We start from the raw sequence: 13,854 nt of genomic DNA, 5'->3' as shown, positions 1-13,854 counted from the left end.
GGCCTCACTCCTGGTCAGTAAGCCATGGGATTGAAAGCTGCCAGCTCTTTTGTGTTTAGCAAGAACTGGAACCCAAATGGAGTCTCGTGTGCTCAGAAAGCACTGAGGGGTGGGTGGTGGTGGAACCCAAGGCCTGGAGCAAGCTCTGCAAGCAGACTGGAACTCAAGGCAATGCCATGCTCAGGCTGGGAATGGACGCTCAAGGTTTTGTGGGTGTGTTGCCAAAACCCAAGGCCTCAAGCATGTTCAGCAAGTGGTTGGGCCTAGACGTCATTCGGATGCTCAGCCAAACACCCCCAATTTCAGACCCCCAAGAATTTATCAGACCTTTCGCAGGCAATGGTCTGCCTGGGGACACACAGCAGTCCACCAAGCAGAGAAACCCTAGACCGTGTGAGGGTGGACAAGAGAACTAACATGTAATTGTAAGTTGTTATGGTTGTAGAGCACGGAAGAGCCACTAGGGTCTATTTTAAGAGATGAAGGTTGGAGAGTGAAAGCCGGGTGAGATGGATTGAGCGAGACAAGTGTGTTTCAGGCAGAAGGAACAGAAAACAAACCACAAGCTTGCTTAATATTTTCCCCTACAAGACTCGGGGAACCTGTGAAAGAGGCCCTACCTGGCTTCTGCAGCCAGAGCCATCTTAGTTGACAGTGGAATTTTTCTCTTCTTTCTTTCTTCCTCCGTCCTTCCCTCCTTCCTTCTTCCCTCCTTCCCTCCCTCCCTCCCTCCTTTCTTCTTCCCTCTCTCCCTCCCTCCCTCCTTCCTTCTTCCCTCCTTCCCTCCCCGCTCTTTCCCTTCTCCCTTCCTTTCTTCCTTATGGATACTGAAGATTGAATGAACCAAGAGCCTCAAGCATACAAATCTCTGAGATAGGTCTTGCTGTGTAACTCAGATGCCTTAAACTTGGTCTTCTCTTTATGCTGCAGCCTTTACGAGTAGCTGAGATTTCAGGCCACCAAGCCTTACTTTAGGCAGGATCTTGTTTTGCCTGAAACTTAGCCTATTTCACCAAAATGAAAAACCTGGACTATTTAGACATCCCCATAACATTCCTGCAAAATAGTTTAAGCTTTCTCTCTAAATTCACGGTGTAACCAAAAGGCTGATCCTCTTACCTTCAACTTTCAAATCTTGGGATTATAGATGTGCACCACCACACCCAAGTTATTCAGTGCTAAGGAAGGAACCCAGGGTTTCCTGTATGCTGGATAAGCACGCTATCAGTTGGGCTCAATGTCAGCTTTCCCTTGGACATAATGGCTAATCCTACGCCATTTGGCTTCCCATTCGTCACTGTGCCCAACAGGAGTGGCTTCAGATAGACCCAGCTTTAAATCAAAGCTCTGATTTTTGTTTCGTTTTTGTCTGTTTGAGACAGGGTTTCTCTATGTAGCCCTCTTTGTCCTGGAACTAATTTTGTAGATCAGATCTCTCTCAGAGATCCACCTGCCTCTGCCTCCCGAGAGCTGGGTTAAAGGCGTGTGCCACCACTGCCTGTTAAAGGTTCTGATCTTTACGTGCTCTGTAACTCTAGGTGACTGGATGGCCCTTCTGAGCCTGCATCATTACGTATAAGGCTTGTGGATCACATGTAGTGCAGGCTGGACTCACTACCTAGCCAAGAACACCCTTCAATTTATCATCTTGCTCCACCTCCTAAGTGCAGAGATGACAGGCATGTGCTACCATGCCTAGCCAGGCTAGCGTTTTCTAATTTATTGTTGTTTCCTTCCTTCCTTCCTTCCTTCCTTCCTTCCTTCCTTCCTTCCTTCCTTCCTTCCTTTCTTTCTTTTTTTTGAGACAAGGTTTCTCTGTAGCTTTGGTGCCTGTCCCAGAACTAGCTCTTATAGACCAGGCTGGCCTCGAACTCCCAGAGAACCGCCTGCCTCTGCTCCCAAGTGCTGGGATTAAAAGTGTATGTACCACCGCCCGGCTGTTGCTGTTTATTCAAGACAGTGATTCTCTGTATAAGAATCCTGGCTGTTCAGGAACTTGCTTTGTAGACCAGGCTGGCCTCAGATTCACAGAGATCTGCCTGCCTCTGCCTCTCAAGTGCTGGGATTAAAGGCATCCGCCACGATTGCCCAGCTCGGACTACTGTTTTCAGGGATATCTGGGAAGGCCCTGTTTTCAGGTGACCCTGGGGCTGGTGTGGTGGTGTGGAGGACATAGCTTTTCTTTGAACTAATGGACAGGCAAACCTGTGTCTGGGAAGAGTGAGGCAGGACTGGGCAGGGCAGGAAGTGCCTTTCCCAGCAGATAACATGATTCTGGAAGGAGGTAGCAGCTCCACAGGAAAGGGAAATGGCTCAGGGCCTGGCATGAGCAAGAGAAGATTCTAGAACCCAGAGCAGGGAAGCACATAGTGAAGGTTGGCTAAAGAGGAGACTTCTTCGGCTGAGTTTGTAGCTGTTGGCACAGTGCTCGCCAGGCACACATGGATTCCCGTGTTCTCTACCTGGTATCTGATAAACCAGGCAAGTGGGTGTCCCAGCTCTCAGGAGGTGGGGGCGGGAAGATTAGAACTCAAGGTCATCATTGGCTGCACTCAGGTCCTTATGGCCAGGGTTTTACCCACAGTCGTTTCTTTGGGAGTCCCCCACACCTGTATCTCTTTAGTCATGGTTTTTTATTTTATGTGATGGGTATTTTGCCTGCATGTGTGTCTGTACCATGTGGAGGCTTAGTGCCCAAAGACGTCAGAAGAGGGTGTTGGGTCTTCTAGAACTGTAGTCCTGGATGGTTGTGAGCCACTCTGTGGTGCTGGGGAAGGGTTCTCTACAAGAGGACCAGCTCTCAGTGAAATACAGTGTAGCTGACTGAAGATACACAGTGTAAGATCACTGGCTGCTCTTGCAGAGGACCCTTCCTTCCCCAACACCCCTGTGGTGACTCAGCTATCATCAACCAGGGGACCTGGTCCTCTCTTCTAACCTCCGCAGACACCAAGCATGTGCACTGTGCTCAGACGTAATACATACAGGCAGACACTCGTATAAAATAAAATGAATAGGTCTAATTTAAAAGTTTTGGGCCAGACCGTGATGGCGCATGTGGTTAACCTTTAATCTCAGCATTTGGGAGGCAGAGGCAGGCGGATCCCTGGGAGTTCAAGACCAGCCTGGACTATAAGAGAGAAACTCTGCCTGTGGGGAGTGGGGGCAGGACACGGACACAGGGAAGGGGGACAACCTCGGCCAACAAATAAACTAGGCAACAACAAAAGATTGTTTAAATACATACTTTGTAGCCTTCTCCAAGGATGAGATTAGCCCTGCTTTGCTGGGGCAGAACAATGCGCAGCTTTGTACCCTGTGAATTTGCCCAGAGGGAATGGTGTGGAAGACGAGACTAGAGGTGTGGGTGACATTCCTTTGGTTCATCCCAGCACCAAAATCAAGGCGCTTAGGAGACAGAGGGTTAGAGATGTGCAGGGTCTGTGTCCTGTAGACAGCATCTGGAATGAGAGTAAGGACAGTTGCTTTTCTGTTTTTTTTTTCTTGTTGTTTAATTCTGAGTGGAAGTGTCCATGTGTGTTTGGGACGGGACCCCTCGCAGCTCAGGCTGCCCTCAAGCTCTCTATTGAGCCAGGACTGACTTTGAACTCCTAGCCACTGCCCTTCGCCTTCTGCTGGCTTGGGGGACCCTGCTCAGTTGATGTGGTGCAGAGAAAGGACCCAGGTTTCTCAGGCATGCAAAGCCAGTGAAGCCTGGCTCCACCCATGACACCTGTAGCTTTTATTATACTTATTTATTTATTCATTCATTCATTTTCTTGTTTTGTTTTTTGGTTTTATGAAACAGGGTTTCTCTATAGCTTTGGAGCCTGTCCTGGAACTTGCACTGTAGACCAGGCTGGCCTTGAACTCACAGAGATCCTCCAGCCTCTGTCTCCTGAGTGCTGGAATTAAAGGCATGCGCCACCACCACTGGCTCATTCATTCATTTTCTGAGACAGGTTCTCTCTACTTAACCCTGGATACCCTGGTGCTCAAAATGTAACCAGGTTGGCCTCGAACTTACAGAGATCTGACTGTCTCTACTCCCTGAGTGCTGGGATTAAAAGTGTGTACCACTAACCCAGTTTTTAATTAATTATTAATTTTTTTGATATAAGCTCAAGCTGGTCTAGAATTCACTCTGCAGCCTCAGTTGGCCTCGATTTCACCATTCTCCTGCCTCCGTAACTTGAGTGCTGGGATCGTTGGCCACCTGGCCCTTTCTCCATCTTTTGTCTCTATACCTTCACTGCATGGGCACTGCCCCCAAATCCTTGTCAGAAGGACTTGTCTCAGTGGCTGAGATGTCCATTCTTTAGGCCAGGCCCAGACGTCTGGGAAGGCAGGAACTGTGTAGGCGAGGCCTTGGACACTGGAGCCCTTGACTTAGCCAGTGTTTGGAAGTTGTGGGGGCTGGGTGTCACTTGATGTCCTGGCAAAAGCATTATGACAGACTGCCTGTCTGAGTTCCCTTATCTCCCAAACCTTCGATGAGCCCTCATGCCTGGCTTGGCAGGACCTGCCCCCACTGTTTTCACAATCCAGCTACCCCCTTTCCCCCACCACCCTTGCCTCTCTCTCCCTGAGTCTTGGTCTGATTTCTTTTGCTCTTAACCTCATGGAGAAGACTAGGTAAGTTACACAAAACGAGATTTAACTTCCTATTTGATTCATGGTCACCAGGCTTTATCTGGTGGTTTTCTTGCTAGAAGAAATCCGAGAGTCAGTGAGCCCACACATGTGTGTTGTGTTTTAGTTCTTGCTATGCTCGGTTGGAACCCAGGGCCACTGCCATGGGAAGCAAATGCTCTTCCTTAGAGCTATACCTTAGCCCCTCACTGAGGGCGTCTACTCAGGAGTTTCACCTCTGAATCATACCCCCATGTCTCACTGAGGGCTTGTCAGGGTTACTGCTGCTGTGATAAACACTGTGACCAAAAGCACCTTGGGGAGGAAAGGGTATATTTGGTTTACATACCCTGAATCTCAGTCTACTGAAGGAAGCTAACTCCAGGAAATCACTGAAGGAAGGAACTCAAAATAGAGGAACCTGGAGGCAGGAGCTGATACAGAGGCCATGGAGAGATGCTGCTTACTGGCTTGCTCCTCATTGCTTGCTCAGTCTGCTTTCTTATAAAATCCAGGACCACCAGCCTAGGGGTGTCCCCACCCACAATGAGCTGGGCCTTCCCCATCAATCACTAATTAAGAAAATGCCTTACAGCCAGATCTTATGGACACTGTATTAGGATTCTCTAGACTCAAGAGTCTAGAGTAACAGAACTTATATGAATCTCTCCATATGTACAGAAAGGGGTTTATCGGAATGGTTTACAGGCTGTGGTCCAGCTAATCCAACAATGGCTGCCTATGAATGGAAAGTCCCAGAATCCAGAAGTTGCTCAGTCCAGGAGGCTGGACGTCTCAGCTGGTTTTCAGCATACTCTGGAATCCAGAAGAATGGGCTCCAATGCCTGTGAAGGAATAGACTTGCTAGCATGGCAAGAACAAGCAGTCGAAGAACAAAACCTTCCTTCTTCCATGTCCTTTTATAGGCTTCCGGTAGAAGGCATGGCCCAGATTAGATCTGGATTAAAGGTCTAGATTAGAAGTGGATCTTCCTACTTCAAATTAAGAAAATATTCCTCACAGCTGTGCCCTCTTTTTTCTGGTTTTAGATCCAGATATAGTCAAGTTGATAGCCAAGAACAGCCATCACAAGGCATTTTCTCAGTTGGGGCTCCCTCTTAGATGACTCTGGCTGTGTGGCGTTGACATACAATTAGACACAGGGATACCTGGCCGGGGCTCTGCCGTGGAGCTGCATCCCCAGCCCCTCACTGGAGGATTCTAGAAAAGGATTCTACTGCTGAATCATTCTCTCTCTCTCTGTGTGTGTGTGTGTGTGTGTGTGTGTGTGTGTGTGTGTTTTGAGACAGGCTCTCACTAAGTGACAAGGCTGACCTTTTTTGGGGGGGTGTACAAAGAGAAATGGTTTATTTTGGATCACAGTTCAGGTCTGTCACAAGGGGAGGGTAAAACAGCAGGGCTTGAGGTGGTCACATGGCGTCCACTGTGTGGTAAGAGAGTGAGTGATGACTGTATTAGGGGTGGCCTTGCGCTCATTCTGTACTTGTCTTTGTCACCCTCCCTCCTCAGTCTCCTCAGCAGCAAGGATGACAGACAGTACTGTGTCTCCACACCTGGCTCTTATTTTAAAGCCACCAGGGCTCAATCCAGAGGCACACCTCCCTTTCCCTAGTCACCTCTCAAAGGCCCTAGTCTTTGTCTTAATACCTCCCAGGGGGGCTAGAGCTGCAGAGATGGCAGACTGCATTTAAACCTCTACAGGCCAGAGCTCCCAGACAATTGCCAGATGAGACATGAGAGGGCTTTTCTGTTAATCCAATCTCTGGTGGTCACTAGCCTCAGTTTACCTTCCTGTCAAGTGGGGTCACGCATTAGCCTTTTCTAGTTTCATTGTTTTTCACTGCTCACCGTGTGTGTGTGTGTGTGTGTGTGTGTGTGTGTGTGTGTGTGTGTGAGAGAGAGAGAGAGAGAGAGAGAGAGAGAGAGAGAGAGAGAGTGTGAGAGAGAGAGAGAGAGAGAGAGAGAGAGAAGAGAAGAGGGGGGGGGAACAGAGGGAGGGAGAGGAAGTGAACCGGTGACTGCGTGAGCTAGAGCTAGTGAGCAGGGAGCTCCAGAGGCCAGAAGTGTTTAATCCCCTGGAGCTGGAGTTACCAGAAGTCAGCTGTCTGTGTGAGCAGTATGAGCTCTTAACTACTGAATCGTGTCTCCAGTCCCCTGTTCTACTGTGACAAGGTCTCACATAGTTCAGGCAGCTTTTGAAAAAATTGTATCTTGCCGGGCATGGTGGCGCACACCTTTAATCCCAGACAGGGAGCCCACAACAGGCCAAAGTACAGAGACCACCAAAGACCAACTTGGTGAACCGATGAGTTTAACTGGGGATTACTTACAGGAATATGGGTGAGGAGTTACTTAACAGCAGCAGAAATGACTAACCAGCTGCATCACCAAGGCCCACCCCAGCACGAGTGGCAGCTCACACAGCTGGGAACCTGGAGCACACCGCACAGCCGGCAGGCAGCTGCTCAGGTTGGAGAGCGTCCTTCCCAGGTGCCTGGGTTGTCTAAACCTCTTCCAGGCAGCTCTTTTTATCAGAGTGTTTGTAGCTTTCCTCCTCTCCACAACACTCCTTTATTGTTTGTTCTGGAAGGGAGGGGCTGTTCTCCCTGAGTTTTTGAAGCTATTTTGTTTTTGTTTACCTCCCTTTTTAAGGAGCTTTCCTACAGGATAGAATGTTTTCTATCTACGCATAGCAGAGGAGGCTGCTACACACAATGCCTCAGTCCTTCCAGTCTGGTGGGTGTGTCTGTCTCTGTGTGTGTGTGTGTGTCTGTATGTGTATGTGTGTGTGTGTGTGTGTGTGTGTGTCCTGCCAAAGGGTTTCAGGAGTCCGCCTGCCTCTACCTCCTAAGTACTGGAAATAAAGGCGTGCACCACCACACCCAGCTGAGTGCTTAAATGGATTCTTAGAATTCTATCTTGGATCCCCACTGTTGCGCATCAAGTGCTTTTACCCGTTTAGCTGTGGCCCCAGTCAGTGACCTTGAGCTTCCGACTCTTCTACCTCTATTTCCCAGGGGCTGAGCAGCTCCTGCTTGTACACCCTATTTATTCAGCCCTGGGAGCAGGACTTCACGCCTCCTCGGCAGGTGCTTTAGCAACTTCCTCCTCTCTCTCTCTCTCTCTCTCTCTCACTCACTCTACTTTCTGTTCATATTATCTGGCATTGTGGTTGCAAAGACCCAGCCCTTTCCCATCCTGCAAGCATTAGATCAACCTCTTGATGAGAAACTGTTAGCTCTTACAGCTGCTGCCCTTTTTAAAGTTGCGTTTCTTTATTGTGTGTGTGGGCTGCAGGCAGTCAGCTCACTTCATAGCAGGCACGCAGAGGCCAGAGGATCCTGCAGGAGTCAGTTCTTTGCCTTCAATATTGGCGACAGTGCCTCTTCTTCTGATCCACTTCACCTCCTCTGCGTTTTAAATTCTGTCTAAAGGTTAACCCACGTTCCATCTCTGAGATAGAGCTGTCAGCTGCTGGACAGTATAGACTCCCATAAGCTCTCCTCCCTAGACAGGTCTTATGTTCTTGCTGAGTCCCCCTTGGTGGCTCCCACTTGCCCATCAAACCTATTTGGGGTGGACAGCTTAGGAGCCCTGGCAGGGGTGGGTTACCCCAGTTGACCCTGAAAACATCTAATATTCCCTTATCTTGTCTCCCACTTGCGGTACCAGCCTTCCTATCAGAGACACAGTTTCTTGTAGCTTTTCATGCTTCTAATAGTTTGAGGTTTTATATATTCGCATGATTAGTTCCTGTGGAATTTTCTGCCTCTGAGTCAGGGTTATTTTTTCCACTTACATATCAAGCATACTGACTTAAACATTTTTGCTTTATCTGTAGACCCTCAGTTTCCTATGTGATCTCCAGTTCACCCTCAGTTTCCTATGTGATCTCTGGTCTTCCTAAGGTTTCCTAAGGGCACCTTCTTTTTTTTTTCTCTCTCTCTCAGTTTTTAGAGACAGGGTTTCACTGTGTGGCCTGTAGTCTCAGCTGTGTTGGCCTTGAACTCACAGAGTGTAGAGAGGGCACCTTCTTAATGCTGGGTCACACATGTGTGACACCAGGCCAGCTTTAAATTCTTGGCTTGGTTTCTGTTTTTTGACAGTGTCTCACTGTGTAACACTGACTTGGGACTTGCTCTGTAGAGCAGGTTGGCCTGGAAGTCACAGAGATCCACTTAGCATGTCTCCAGAGTGCTGGGAGAAAAAGTGCATGCCACAGTGGCCTACTCAAGGTTTTTTTTTTTTTTTTTTTTTGGATTTTTTCGAGACAGGGTTTCTCCGTAGCTTTTTGGTTCCTGTCCTGGAACTAGCTCTTGTAGACCAGGCTGGCCTCGAACTCACAGAGATCTGCCTGCCTCTGCCTCCCGAGTGCTGGGATTAAAGGCGTGCGCCACCACCGCCCGGCTACTCAAGGTTTTTTTTTTTTTTTTTTTTTTTTTTTTTTTTTTTAAAGAAATTCTTTATTATGTATACAATGTTCTATCTGCATGTATGCCTGATCACCAGAAGAGGGCACCAGGGCTCATAGATGGTTGTGAGCTCATAGATGTGGTTGCTGGGAATTGAACTCAGGACCTCTGGAAGAGCAGCCAGTGCTCTTAACCTCTGAGCCATCTCTCCAGCCCTACTCAAGGTTTTAACATGCTTAAAAATATGTATTTACTTTTATGTATGTGTATGCATGAGTACCTCCATGTATATATGTTCATCATGTACCTGGTACCTTAGCGGTAGGAAGTGGAGGAGTCTCAGCTCCAAGAACTGGACTTCAGGAAGAGCTGTTATGTGGGTGCTGGGAACTGAACTCTAGTCTTTTGCAAGAACAGCAAGTGCCGGGCTGGAGAGATGGCTCAGTGGTTAAGAGCACAGGCTGCTCTTCCAAAGGTCCTGAGTTCAGTTCCCAGCAACCACATGGTGGCTCACAACCATCTGTAATGAGATCTGGCGCCCTCCTCTGGCTTGCGGGCATACGTGGAGGTAGAATGTTGTATACATAATAAATAAATAAATCTTGAAAAAAAAGAAGTAAAAAAAAAAAAAGAACAGCAAGTGCCTTCAGCCACTGAGCCATCTCTCCAAGCCCCAAGTATTTAAATTTTTTAGCCAGGATTTAGCTACATACTCAGGGTGGCTGCCACTCAAGGAAGTTCTGCCTCAGTCTCTCAAGTGCTGGGGTGACACTTGTAGACCAGCCACCAAGCCCAGCGTTGGGGGAAAGAGGTGGCCTGGGACTGAGACTAGGGCTTTACAGAAATCAGCCCCCTCAGCCCTCTGCTTCAATTAAAGGAACTGGTCTAAAGCAGGCCGCCTTTGGGCTCAGGTCAAAGCCCAGCACAAAAGGAGCAGTGTCACCCTGCTAAGTCAGGCCGGGAGACCCGCTTGCAAATGACCTTGGCAGGTATGAGATGACCTTGAGGCCTCCGTGAGTGTGGCTGGGGTCGTGTGAGCCTGCCTGAGGGAGCCATTTGAGGACGTGGTGGTTGAAGACTTTGTTTGACTGTCCTCAAGGCACTGTCCAGCTCGGAACAGAAGCAACTTGTTGCCCAGGACCAATCTACTCTGTCCACTGCCAAATCTGGGTGAGGGCCTTCGTGAGGGCCAATGATGTGAGGGCTGTGGGGCTTTCGAGAAACACGGGTTTCTTTGGGAGTTCTGGTCAGCCTAGGCCAAGGCTTGGAGCTTTTAGCCCCGCCTGTTTGCTGATGCCTGTGGCTTTGGGGTCAGGCAAGGCTGGCCTCCCTGCAGTGAGCCAGAGCAAGGGAACTGGCTTTCTCTAGGGACAGCTGATTAGAAAGCGGAGCCCAGCTGGGTGTGCTAGACTTTGTGGTGGCAACTGCAGGTATTAATAGTTTTTGTGTGAGGGTGTTCAGCTAGAACTCACGCCTTACACGCTAGGCTCTACTCCTGAGCCACACCCCTGCCCCTCACAGGGCGGGGCAGGAAGGTTCTAGGTTGTAGCTCTATCACTGAGCCACGCCCTGGCCCCTCACTAGACAATTCTAGGCAGGTACTCTACCCCTGAGCCAAGACCCAGCCCCTGGCTGAGGAGGGTGGATTCTAGGTAGCAGCTCTATCACTGAGCCACACCTCAGTGTGGTTTGGTTTTGGTGGTTGTTTTGGGTGTGTGAGGTAGTGATGAGGGTACAAACAGGGACTTGGGATTTTCACCATGTATGTTGGATACCCTCGTATTTTATATATATATGTGTCTGTGTGTGCATAGATATATATGCCTATGATGGTATACATATCACACCAACTGTATATCCTGCTTCTTTTTCTTTTTGAGACAGGGTTTCTTTATGTAGCCCCTGGCTGTCCTAGAACTAGCTCTTGTAGACCAGGCTGGCCTCAAATTCACCGAGATCCACCTGCCTCTGCTTCTCAAGTGCTGGGATTAAAGGCATGCGCCACCACCACCTGGCTACCCCCCTTCTTCAGTTTGCCTCCTGGTGGATATATGGAAATGCACACTGTATACCTCCTTGCCCGCTGTAGATCGTGATCCCAGCTGTGCCCCATGCTGACACCTGCCCTTGATCCCCACCTTGATTGAACACCTGACAGTGCTCCTTAAGCCCTAGTGCCAGCTGCTACCCTGGCTTTCTGTGCCCTATCCTCAAGGCCAGGATTGGCATTTTTCTGCTGCTATTGTGAATCCCAGACTGGTCTTGAACTTGATTTTTAAAAAATCTTTATTTATTTTTATTTTATGTGCATTGGTGCTTTGCCTGGATGTATGTCTATGGGAGGGCATCAGAACCCCAGGAACTGGAGTTACACACAGTTGTGTGTTGCCACATGGGTGCTGGAAATTGAACCCAGGTTCTCTACAAAAACAGCAAATTGGCTGGACAGTGAGTTGTATGCCTGCCTAAACTACAAAAGACTCTCTCTAAAAAAAAAAAAGCACCAATAGCCCCCCCCCAATTTCATTCATGTATTTGAGTTTTAGCCCAAATAATTTATTTTTGGTTGCTTGTTTTTCTGTTGTTTTGTTTTTTGAGAAAGGGTTTCTCTGTGTAGCCTTGGCTGTTCTGGAACTCGTCTGTAGACCAGGCTGACTTAGAGATTCACCTGCCTCTGTCTCCGGAGTCCTGGGATTAAAGGCGGAGCGCCACCACCGCCCAGATGTCTGCCTGCTTTCTTTCCTCCCTGTGCCTCAGTTTCCATCTTGCATGGTAGAGCAGTCGGGTGATCTTTTAGAGTTGAGAAGTATTCCTGGATGCATTGTTGCGTGGGTCGGTGGAAGGTGGGTGGATGGAGGGTGAGGCCAGAGCCCGGCGGAGCCACCTCAGGCTCCTGGATGGATGCTGGGTGAAGGTGGGGGGCTGGGAGAGCTAAATCCGGCCTTCCAGTGAGTGGCGGGAGCAACTGCAGCCCCGCCCGGCCCGGCCCCCTACGTCGGTCCCTCCCTCCCTCCCTTGGTTATTTGGCTGGGGCCTGTCTGACCGGTTTGGGCCGTCCCGCTTGCTACTCTGGAGGAGCTGCTGCCGGTGGCGGCTGTGTCCAGGAGGGCACGGACCGCCTGGGTGCCGTCGGGGCCGCACTGCAGTGATGGGGAAGGATTCGCAGCATTACTACGGGAAGCATGGTATGCGAGCCCTCCTAGTGCACCCCAGGGACACCAGCGGGGACCTTGGACTGTCAGGGAAGGTTGCAAAAGGGAGGGGGAGTAATTGCACTTGAATCTTACGTAGTCCGCCCACCTCCCGGTCCCCCTTACCGTCTCTGCTAGCTCCCACAGCTGCCTCAGACGCCGTTCCACTCTCCTACCTAGTACCAGGCCGACACCCATCCCTAGAGCACCTGCACCTCTACACAGTGAACTTTGCGTTCTTTGCTCTGGTCCTTGTAAACCCTTCCAGGCATTTTCCTTGGGCCACAGCAAGCTGATCAGTCAGCTGGTCACTCCCAGGGACTCTAGTCCCTGCTGTAGTCTCTGATGACCTTGGGTGTAGTCCCCTGGAGGTAGGATGCAGGTACAGCTCAATACTCCTTATGGTTTGGGGAGCCTGGGTCCCCCAGCTTCCTTGGCTGTTTCAACTTCTCATCCACCCTTGTTTAATCTTGTTGACTTTCAGGGACGCCTCAGAAATATGACCCCACCTTCAAAGGACCCATTTACAACAGGTAGGAGGCCCTGCCTTCCTGGGGGAGAGGGGAAAGGATGGGAGAATGTGTCTCTGTTCTCCAGCAAAGCAGGATAAACCATTGCGATGTGATTCAAGAGCTGGTTTCCTTAATGTTCTAGACTCCTCCCATTGGAGCTGAGAATGGAATTGAGCCGCACAAACCTTAGGCATATATTATGCCTCTGCCCTTACATGGATCCTTTTTTTAAAATTTAATTTACATGTATTTATGTGTATGTATGCTGGTATGTATGTGTGTGTATTCTGGTATGTATGTGTGTGTGTACGCTGGTGTGTATGTGTATGCTGGTGTGTATGTGTGTGTATGTTGGTGTGTATGTGCATGCTGGTGTGTATGTGTGTGTTTGCTGGTGTGTATGTGTGTGTTTGCTGGTGTGTATGTGTGTGTTTGCTGGTGTGTATGCTGGGTGTGTATGTGGGGTGTGTATGTGTGTGTATGCTGGTGTGTATGGGTGTGTTTGCTGGTGTGTATGTGTGTGTTTGCTGGTGTGTATGCTGGGTGTGTATGTTGGGTGTGTATGTGTGTGTATGCTGGCGTGTATGGGTGTGTATGCTGGCGTGTATGGGTGTGTGCGCTGGTGTGTGTGCTGGGTGTGTATGTTGGGTGTGTATGGGTGTGTATGCTGGTGTGTATGGGTGTGTATGCTGGCGTGTATGGGTGTGTATGCTGGCGTGTGTGTGTGTTTGCTGGTGTGTATGCTGGGTGTGTATGTATGTGTATGCTGGCGTGTATGGGTGTGTATGCTGGTGTGTATGGGTGTGTATGGGTGTGTATGCTGGCGTGTGTGTGTGTTTGCTGGTGTGTATGCTGGGTGTGTATGTTGGGTGTGTATGTGTGTGTATGCTGGTGTGTATGGGTGTGTATGCTGACGTGTATGGGTGTGTATGCTGGTGTGTATGGGTGTGTATGCTGGTGTGTATGGCTGTGGTATGTATTTGTCACTGTGCAGTGTGGAGGTCAGAGAACAACTTGCAGGAGTTGGCTTTCTCCTATCATGGAGTCCCAAGGATCCAAAACAGTTGTCCTGCTGGGCCATCACTC

General features: G+C 49.4%; 1 protein-coding gene across 6 annotated transcripts in view; it reads left to right on the top strand.

Moving 5' to 3' along the window:
- Positions 1-13,854, top strand: part of Slc44a2 (solute carrier family 44 member 2 (CTL2 blood group)) — a 33,096-nt gene that overhangs the window by 1,535 nt on the left and 17,707 nt on the right. For 3 of the 6 annotated variants that reach the window (XM_075966644.1, XM_075966642.1, XM_075966641.1), the window contains exon 2: positions 12,741-12,789. In XM_075966644.1, the coding sequence (XP_075822759.1) occupies positions 12,741-12,789 (49 nt within the window). Of the gene's footprint in view, positions 1-12,073; positions 12,251-12,740; positions 12,790-13,854 lie in introns of those variants that run through there. The other 3 variants (XM_075966646.1, XM_075966643.1, XM_075966640.1) reach the window with 3 other exon arrangements.

Source organism: Microtus pennsylvanicus, chromosome 3 (assembly GCF_037038515.1).
Source record: "Microtus pennsylvanicus isolate mMicPen1 chromosome 3, mMicPen1.hap1, whole genome shotgun sequence".
NCBI classification, from domain to species: Eukaryota; Metazoa; Chordata; class Mammalia; order Rodentia; family Cricetidae; genus Microtus; species Microtus pennsylvanicus.
This window is presented reverse-complemented; position numbering and strand designations above follow the sequence as displayed.